Source organism: Bufo bufo, chromosome 4, assembly GCF_905171765.1.
Source record: "Bufo bufo chromosome 4, aBufBuf1.1, whole genome shotgun sequence".
In the NCBI taxonomy this organism is placed as follows: domain Eukaryota; kingdom Metazoa; phylum Chordata; class Amphibia; order Anura; family Bufonidae; genus Bufo; species Bufo bufo.
Window position 1 is genome coordinate 81,794,312 of NC_053392.1, and position 10,509 is coordinate 81,804,820.

The following is a 10,509-nucleotide window of genomic DNA, read 5'->3' on the forward strand; positions in this document are numbered from 1 at the left end:
ACTGAAATGTTTGCAAAATAAGAACAGCAAATGCTCAAAATAAAGAACCAGTTTCTTTTTTTTTTTCTGTTTTTCTGACAGATAAAAAGAACGGAAAACAAAACTGTGATGTGAACCAGGCTTTTTTTTTTTTACCATTTTGGATATTCACGGTGATACTTAGGGACTGGTTCCATCCAGTTTCTATAAACACAAAAGATAAAAGTCCTACAAGATTCCCTGGCATGACTTGTTTTTCATGTTGTGTTCCTTTTGTTGGGTATTGAAGGGTCATGTGTCAGGGTGATGATTGGTTATTCCCGTCCTCTGGGGGGCTTATATACAGGGTCTACTGCAGATGTTTGAGCAGTGACTTACAATGTGCAGGACCATGGACCTGATGAGGTTGTCACTCTTGCTGTGTTTGGCTGCCCAGGCTCTGACGAGACCGGTAAGTCAGGATCCACCTATGGTACCTCTGTTTCTTATGTCTATGCCGGGACTGTAACTTCATGGGAACATCTTCCACTACTTTCTTCTTCTTAGATTTAATTGTCTCTTATTTCTTCTTACAGATGGAAAGACATCAGGACCAGGGTAAGTTCACAAAACTTTCCTACTATTCATATTAGTCTATTGTAATATCACATGCAAATGTAGCAGAGCTGAATCATCTCCTGTATTTGTATGTCCCTGTGATTGTGAATGTCCCCATCCTGCTGACACTGCTGCTCTGAGAGAAAATAATGGGGTAGACCTTCAGTTGACACATCGTGGTATGTAGGGCCACTTTTATAGAAAATGGGGCCCTGGGTAACACACAATGTAGGGCAGCATGACTGAGAGAAAGGGTAAAAAGTCGCTAATTTGGATGCAAAACAGCCCTTATCACAAAATGTGCGTCTTAATAAATTTATTCTTTAAATATTGTAAAATATGTAAAAACCAGAAATAAAAAATCTTCTATCTATCTATCTATCTATCTATCTATCTATCTATCTATCTATCTATCTATCTATCTATCTCATATCTATCTATCTTCTATCTATCTCATATCTATCTATCTCATATCTATCTATCTATCAAGCTTTATTGGCAGGTCTAAAATTATACATTAGTATTGCCAAAGGATGTGGGAAATAGGGGGTTGAGAAATGGGGACACAACCGGGGTCGGTGTATAGGAGTCCGTGGCATAGCTATCTATCTATCATCTATCTATTATCTATCTATCTATCTATCTATCTATCTATCTATCTATCTATCTATCATCTATTATCTATCTATTAATTATCTATCTACTATCTATCATCTATCTATCTATCATCTATCTATTATCTATCTATCATCTATCTATCTATCTATCTATCCGTCTATCTATCTATCTATTATCTATCTATCTATCTATCTATTATCTATCTATCTATCTATCTATCTATCATCTATTATCTATCTATTAATTATCTATCTACTATCTATCATCTATCTATCTATCATCTATCTATCTATCATCTATCTATTATCTATCTATTATCTATCTATCATCTATCTATCTTCTATCTATTATCTATCTATCATCTATCTATCTTCTATCTATCTATCTATCTATCCGTCTATCTATCTATCTATCTATTATCTATCTATCTATCTATCTATTATCTATCTATCTATACATTATCCGTCTATCTATCTCCTATCTATCTCATATCTATCTATCTCCTATCTATATATCTATCTACCTATCTTCTATCTATTATCTATATATCTATCTATCTCCTATCTATCTATCTATCTATCTATCTATCTATATATCTATTATCTATCTATCTCCTATCTATCTCATATCTACCTATCTTCTATCTATCTATCTCCTATCTATCTATCTATCTATCTATCTATCTCATATCTATCTATCTATCTTCTATCTATCTATCTATCTATCTAAAACAATGGTGGAATTGTGTTGTTCTTTCACACTGTCACTAACCCCCCCCAAAAATTTTTTTATAATAATAATAATAATACCGTAGATGTACATCAAAACAGTGGTATTAAAATATACAACAAGTCTCACATAAAACAAATCCTCATATGGCTATGTTAATCTAAAAAAAAAAAAGTTATGGCTTTTGAAGTGCAGAAATTAAACTTTCTAAAGCGTTTTGGGGGTTACTATCTCTCCTTAGGGAGAGAGCACCTTAATCACCATGAGGAGACTTATAGGCCATACATGCTCCTCTGGAATTCTGGGAAGAAGGGAAGCAAATGAGCTCCTAACAAGCTCTGCCTCTAATGCCACCAGATGTAAGGCAGCTATCCTATAAGTCAGTATTCGACCCTTTAAACCGGCCTTGAGACATGACTTGGATAATAAATAAGCCAGCATCTCATCTGCAGACAGCTGTTTGGGGTGACTGCCGCCTTTTAAAGGGTCGAACATTGACTTATAGGATAACTGCCTTATATCTGATGGCGTTCAGAGATAATTTGCAGATCGCATTCCCAGAATTCCAGAGGAACATGCATGGCCTATAAGTCTCCTCACACCAACTAAGGTGATCTCTCCCCCAAGGAGAGATAGTACCGTCCCAAATCCTGACCTAGGCCTCTAAGCCAGTACTCTCTGCTCTGCACTGATGGGGATCAATCGCCCGAAACAGCTGTCTGCAGAAGAGATGCTGGCTTATTTAATATCCGAGTCATGTCTCAAGGCCTGTATGACTTATAGGATAGCTGCCTCACATCTGGTGGCATCAGAGGCAGAGCTTAAGAGCTCATTTGAATACTTTCTAAAGCGAACGTCTTTTCACCCAGGCACACGTGTGCCCAAAGTACATTTTTATTGTTTGGAGCAATGGTTGACATCTTTTGTAGCTCTATGGACTAACCATGCTATCCTGTGTTTATAGTGATGGCTCCTTGTCCTCATTTTCTATTTTATCTCTGCAGATGACTCTGCCTCTGACCAGGACCCCTTTATATTTCAAGTCATTGAGACTGCAAATGAAGGTAAAGCTACCAAAAAGTTCATTTCTGCTCATGTTATATTATAGAGGGGGCACTAATGGGACATTTTTACAGCCAGAGAGCGCCGATTGATGACATAGCATGATGGTCGTTGCTTGTTCAATACATTTAAAGCACCTAAAATATGGACAGACTGGGATGGCGTTGGCTGGAGCAACAGATGGTCTTCTTTAACATCTCTCCACTGATCAGGGGTCTTCCCTTTCTAGGGTCTAAATAACCTAACAGGAACAGGGATTACATTTCTAGGCTTGATGTCTAAGGGCCTTTACATGGAGATATTTTTGATGTGATAGGAATAAGGAACACATGGAAAGAAGTATTACTGTAGGATCAGACTACAAATGGTTTGTATGTAGTCTGTAACCATGGAGACACATAGGTATATATAGGAGCTGTATACACAAAATCGTAACTGATATGTAAGACCTATTGCAAATTAAGGTTTGAGAAGATTCGTATTTTTCATCTTCTTAGAAAGTCCTGTAGTACTGAAAGAGATGGATATTTTAGTTGACACCTACCGTAACGCTAGAATATGTAGAACCTGCACGTGGCCGAAGAACAGCAATGGAACTGTCCAAGTACCGTACACCATAGTTCCTCGGTCCTACTGTAAGTGCTTCCTGTTTGTTTTATTGTTGTGTCTTTTATATGTTGTTTGTTGTAACCGAAGCGTAACAGCAACAATGTAACAATATCAATACTACTAAAAGGTAACTTCCAAGACAGTTGACGACTATGCATATGAGTAGTGCTTATTGTATACAACCAGGGACAGACTGGGACATAGACCCTACAGGGAAATGTCCCGGTGGGTTGACGCCCAGGAGGCAACCCAAACCCTCCTTACTGGCCAAGCACATAATGACCTGATGCTCTCAGCATTAATAACACTGGGAGCATCAGGTGCTCATGTACCTGGCCGGTGGCCATGAATTTAATCGTATGGCTGTCCTCAGGGTGGTGATAGAATTGAATACTGCATTGGAACTCCATATCTTAATTGGAGATGACGGATGGCCACCACCGAGGGATAGCTTCTTGGGCTTCTACTGTGGTATTTAGTTCTGCTGGGGCGGTATTTTATGTTGCACTATGGTATTGCTGACTTCGCCTACTTGTGTTGCCCCGCCTTCTATCAATTTGGACCCACTTACAAGATGGGGGCTACTTTTTTTTTTTTTTTCCAGGGCCACTTTAAGTTCCTAGTCTGCCCCTGTAGGGGCACTCCCCATTTTCAAGACTTTGGGGTACATTTTCTAACCCCTCTGCGGCAGAGAACTGGCACTAAAAAGCTAAAAGGTTTGGCCTGAGCCAGTTTCCTGGGATAGATTATAGAGGAACTCTACACTAGCTCCCTTGTTGGTGTAGATCTCAGTTTAGGCGACCTACACAGATTAAGAGGTGTGCGACTTTTAATAATTGTGGTAGATCAGATGCGAGGGTTGGATGGATTAAGACTGGCCTGTAATATGCTGGTCTTAAAGGGGTTGTCTCATCTCCGACAATGGGGGACATATTGCTAGGTTATGCCCCATTGTCTTATAGGTGCGGGTCCCACTGCTGGAACGAAGCCCCGCAAGGTGAATGGGGACGCACCGCACATGACCGGCCACCGCTCCCATTCACTTATATGGGCCAGAAGGAAATAGCCGAGCCAGCGCTCACCTATTTTCGGCAGCCCAACAGAAAATGGATGGAGGGCGGCTGTGTATGCTCAGTGCACCCGCCACCACTTTCGGGCTCCGTTCTCGATATAAGTGCGGGTTCCAGCACCTATCAGACAATAGGGGCATATCCTAGCGATATGCCCCCATCGTCTGTGATGAGACAACCCCTTTAATAAATGTCCCCTCTATATACATGGCTTAGCCAAATCCGACTTTGACCTCTTCTCGTTTTCAGCCCCCTCAGATATATCTCTGATTAATCAGGCCTTGAGCGAATTTGAAGTCATGACCTGCGTGCAGTTTGTAAACCGGACCACGGAGTCAGACTATCTCAGTATAGTATCACAGTCTGGATCAGGGTAAGTGTTAATCTTCCCTTAAAGGGGATGTTTATAATCCATAATCAATACCATTTTCATCCATGGACTGTGTCTGGTATTGCAGCTTATCTCATTCAAGACCTTCAATACCAGGTAAAGCCTGTGGAAAAAAATGGTGTTGTGTTGTAAAAAAAAGAAAAAAAGAAAAGAGAAATAGAAGTTGTCACCGATCAGCTTGGGAGTCTATAGACAGTGCGGTGTCAGAAGCTATTCCAGGTGGAATTGCTCTTTAAAGGGGTTTTCCGGTTTTATGTGAATGAGGTCAAAGGGGTTTTCTGGGAGTTTAATACTGAGGGCCTATTTTCAGGAGAGGTCATCAATATCTGATCAGTGGCTATCCTACTCCCGGCTTTTCAAGCACAGCGTTGTCGCACATTGTATAGCGGCTGTGTATGGTGACGTCACATAGCTTAAGAGAAGACAGAGAGCCGACCTCTTCTAACAGCTGATTGGCGGGGGGGTCCCGGGTTTCAGAACCCCTGCCCATCTGATATTGATGATCAATCCAGACGATAGGACATCAATATAAATTCCCGGATAACCCCTTTAAAGGGCTGGGATTAGAGTGCTTTTTTGAGTATATTAAGTATTTCAATGGGAGAGATTTATTAAAACTGGTGCAGTAAAAAAGGTTGAACAATCGCATTCCAGCCCTTTTACAAAAAGTAAGAAGAAATTGGATTGCTTGTCTTGGGCAACTGGAACGGTTTCCCTTTGCACCAATTTAAAAATATGTATTCAAATGTTTTTGCTATCGTTTTATAAACCCTAATAGTGTTACTAGATAAGAAATGAGTAAGATCTTCCAAGATCTTCCAAAAAGTTAATTTAACCAAGATTGAATTTGTAATATCTCCATTTCATACATCTATCTGTAGTTGCTGGTCTTACATTGGAAGAATTTTCGGCAAACAGACTGTAAGCCTCGAAAGTTCAAGCTGCATGACGTACGGAGTAATTCAACATGAAGCTATGCATAATATTGGTTTCTTCCATGAACATACAAGAGTTGACCGGGATAACTACATTGACATCATGTGGGACAACATAGACCAAGGTGATGTTTTAGAAGTTGTAGGAAGTTCCGAATGCTGGTGGTCAAACCTTTGTAGATATTGGTCCTCATATTTGATTGTTGTCTATAGAGAGAGAACCTGATAAATTCTTCCATAGGGTTGAAGTAATGTGTAATAACATTGTTCCCACCTCTTCCAGATAACTGGGGTGATTTCAACATCGTTCAAGCGAACACTCTGAACCTTCCTTACGATTATACATCAGTGATGCATTATTATAGGTAAGTCCACATGTGAGATTTTCTTTTTTGTTCTCCATTACATATACTGTTATTTGCTATTACAAAATCGCACACTATTTTGGTTGAACAATTTGAACAATTTTTTAAGATATCTAACCTTTTCTGCAAGTCAAGTTTTCAACATAATAGTTTTAGAGGTGTTTTTTTCTCATGAACGACCTTAGGCAGAGGTTTAGGTAGGCAACGACTGAATTCTGTAGCCTTGTTTTTTCAATCCTAATACCCTGGCAAGTGCATACTGGCTTGTTGGCACCTTCCTTTTTACCCAGATACCCCACCGGTCCACCCTACAGATCTGAAGGCCCTAGGGACAAATCAAAACGGTGTTCTACCAAATGATACTTAAAGAGTTGTCTCGACTTGAGATAGTTGCCCCAAGTCCATCTTCTGACACTGGTCTACTAAACTTTAAATGGCACCTATTCAATTGGATGACCATGAAAACATTATGGCAAACAATGGGCTCCCATCATTTTTGATCTGGCAGGGACTACTAGGAGCCACAGCGCTATATTTAAACGCGCTGCTACCTAGCATTGGTTTTTACAATTATGTCAGACATCCCCTTTAACAGGCAGTGGCTACTAGCCACAGGACAGTCTCTTTACTCATGCCTCAGTGCATATCACCGTACACATTAACAGGGCCAATATTTCCAGTCCTTGGTACACACACAGTCGGTGGTTGTAGGGCCTGGCAGGCTGGCTGGGTCAATGCCTCTTGTCATTACTCACTCCAGAGTATCAGGTTTGGAGGCCACATGGCATAATATATTACTCTGTAATACCATTTAATACCATCTGTAATACCTTGTATTACATACACAGCTATTCATCTCAATGGCAGGCTGGCCTTGGCTTCCCCAGGCAAGATTATACAGCTGCGAACTCAAAGGGGTTGTCTCTGATAAAACAATATCTTTTAGGAAACCATTTGGAGAATAAAAATATGAATGACTACGAATTAATATAATGAAAATATTTTTGGCTAAATATTTGGGTGGCTTCTTCGCCCATTCTCTCTGCAGGTATGCTTATGCCGAGACATCGACATTGCCTTCTATAGTCCCAAAACTTGACCCTACTGTGCCTATTGGACAGAGACTAGGGTTGAGTTCTCTGGATGTGATGAAAGTTAATGCCTACTATAACTGCAGTAAGTTGATTTCCTCACCTTATGTCTTCTCTGCAATCCCAGTTCTTTTATTCTTTAAGTTATATGATGTGTTCGTTCCTTGCTAACATTGTCCAATTATATAACCAAAAATAAAGACCTTTGTAGGAGAAAGCTGGTGACGGCCTCAGGATCTCTTTCCGGAAACAGCTCTTCTGAAAACCAAAGTGGTGGAAACTGCCTGTGGCTCATTCATGTTCCAGGCAAGAAGGTAAAACTCATGAATGCAGATAAAATCAATCCACATCATGGAAATGTTTGTAGCTTTCTCTAAACTAATAGTACTTGTTGCTTTTCTCCCAGGTTTCATTGCAGGTTACCTCTCTTAACATCTCTTCTACTGACTATATTAAAGTCTATGATGGGATGTTAAAGACATCACCTGTCTTATTGGGGATGACCTACGGATCTGGACCAATCTCAACCCTGGTTTCATCTGGGTGCAACATGCTTGTAGAGTTTGTGAGCATGGCCAATTCCAAATTCAGTAACTTTAATGCCACATATTCAACAGGTAAGTGGCTAGCCTTCATCTAAAGGTCTAAACGGAAAATGAATCGTAATGAAATGTCCTCATAATCTTGCATGTTTGGCTTGGTCTACCACATTATAAAGCATGTTCAGCTTCAACAAATGCCAATACTTTTTCAGTAGAGGGAATACTGTAGATAAGTGCTGGCCACTGCCTAGCTTCTGAGGACAAGTAAAAATTTAATCTGTTGATCCTGGTGGCCCGAATTAAAATATTGATAGACTGTTTGCCATATCCTTTAGACATTACATGGGATTCACTGATAAAAATCGAATGTCTATCATCAGCTTTACTATTCTTTTAGGCTGGTCATGCAAATTAAATAAGTATTGATGGGATCCACTGACAATGTGATGCCCATATGCACAACCTAACAGTCCTAGGTTGGAAATAAAGTTCCTGTCTGGTCCCTTGTCTCTCCCCCCCCCCCCCTCAAGATAAGTGCTGACTAAGATCTTCTTTTTGTACCATCTACTGATGACCCGTCTTGTGATCTACAGTTCAGTGATCAAATAATACAGTGATCTTATGACCATAACATTAAGAGAACCAATACTTCTCAATCAATATACTAGGGAATATAATAGCATCCCATGTGGATGTGCCCTCTTTATTAGTAACAAATTAAGTGCCATGTGAGACTCCACAGGTTGTCCACCTCTAAGGCTAGCCCCAGAGTTCCAATACTGCTCATTCAATAAACTATGAAATTGAATAGCATTCTCTAGTTTAGCCACTAAATCGGGGTCTGAGCTTCACATTCCAGGTGCCCAAACCATCATGGCCATTGGTGCCCTTTTCAGTGGTAACGAGTTGTGTTCCCTGTGAGACTTCATAAGTTGTCCACTTCTTAGGTTAGCCTCAGTGGTGGTAAAGATGGCTGTTCCTTGCCCATTGTCCTCAATATATAGCCAATAGCTATGTTATGTGTAGTGACAATTTTAATCCCAGTTTTATTTCTAAAAGTAGTCAAAAATGTGTTTCTTTTTTTTTTTTTAACCTAGAGCTAGCTAACCTTGAAGGGTTCTGCTAAGAATCTAATGTTTATGCCCCACACCATGGCAGAAGGTCCACCAGGGTAGCAAAGGATGTTACACAGTCTGATACACACATAGACCCCTAATAAAGCAAGGCCCCAAAAGAATGCCCCCTTTGGAGCTGACTTTGAAGGCAATATTGAGGAATGAATCTTATGGGATGATTCACAAATAAGCCTAACATTGTATATTATGTCTGATATGTTCAGTGAAAACAGAATTTACAATACCATTAAAAGTGGATCTGCACATGTTCTGTATAGATGGAAAGTGGGTTTTTATGATCTGGTGGATCTAAGGAAGTCCAGTATGACATTAGGCCCTCCATAGATCTAAATCTATCTGCAAATCTCATCAGAATAGGATGGCCAACAAACCTATAATCAGTGAAGAATATGACTAGGGAAAAGCAGTCGGAGTGGGTGTCAGATAGAAAATGGGATTCCTACAACAACAAAAAAGTAAAAAAACATCCTTTAATGACAAATTGTTCCAAATTGTTTTATGTTCTCTACTTTACAGTGCCTTGACAATAAGGAATGAAATCGGCAGTGAGAGACGCCTGCAGATAACGAGGAGGATCATTTTTATTCCATTCATTTTATTATTTTTCTTAATTATTGTAAATATTGTCTCTACATATAATTGATTGAGTTTGTGTTTTATGTAAATAAAATAAAAAAATAGAATAAAAAAAAACTGAGGTGGTAATTCCTTAGTCCTAAAGCTGATTCTGTAAAGGGGTCTTCACCTCCACCTACCAGGTACAATTTACTGGTGTCTTCTCATATCACGCTGCTATCTAGAGTAACCTCCCATAGACGTATATATATGTGCCAGTGATTACTGGGGCAGCGCATGCCTGCCCATAAGAGCCAAAGCAGAAATTTGAATAGTATATATAGTGGCACATCCACCGATCTTCACGAGTTTAAGGAAGTTCTGTCAGCATGATCAACCCTATTAAAACAGACATACTGGCTGGTAGGGATCATCATGCGGATTAAAACAATACCTTTCTTTTGTCTGTATGCTAAACAGCTGCAGAAAAATCTGCATTTTTATTTATAAAAAATTAGGATGTTGGAGTGGGGCAGGGCTAAATCCTTTGAGCACTGGTTTGTAACACCCCCTGTGATCTGCACACTCCCTTGATTGACAGGGCTAGACATCAGCATGCTGAGGGCAGAGCTGTTTCCTAGCATCTACAGATCATATGCACTATGCACTATGTACTATAGCTTCACCACACAGAGATCTGCTCAGAAAGCTAATCTACATATTACTGCTTTATTCACAGGCACAATATATGATTAGAAAGACACCAGTAATATGTGTTAAAGGGAACCTGTCACCTGGATTTTCGGTATAGAGCTGAGGACATGGGCTGC

The 10,509-nt window shown here is 39.8% G+C and overlaps 1 protein-coding gene across 1 annotated transcript; it reads left to right on the plus strand.

Moving 5' to 3' along the window:
- Positions 1-370: 370 nt before the first annotated feature.
- On the plus strand, positions 371-9,648 carry LOC120998999 (astacin-like metalloendopeptidase). Its single transcript, XM_040429876.1, has 11 exons — positions 371-430; positions 555-576; positions 2,928-2,987; positions 3,483-3,620; positions 4,914-5,037; positions 5,937-6,115; positions 6,274-6,355; positions 7,404-7,531; positions 7,648-7,760; positions 7,853-8,063; positions 9,641-9,648. The coding sequence occupies exons 1-11, from the start codon at positions 371-373 to the stop codon at positions 9,646-9,648; spliced, it is 1,125 nt and encodes a 374-aa protein (XP_040285810.1).
- Positions 9,649-10,509: the final 861 nt, after the last annotated feature.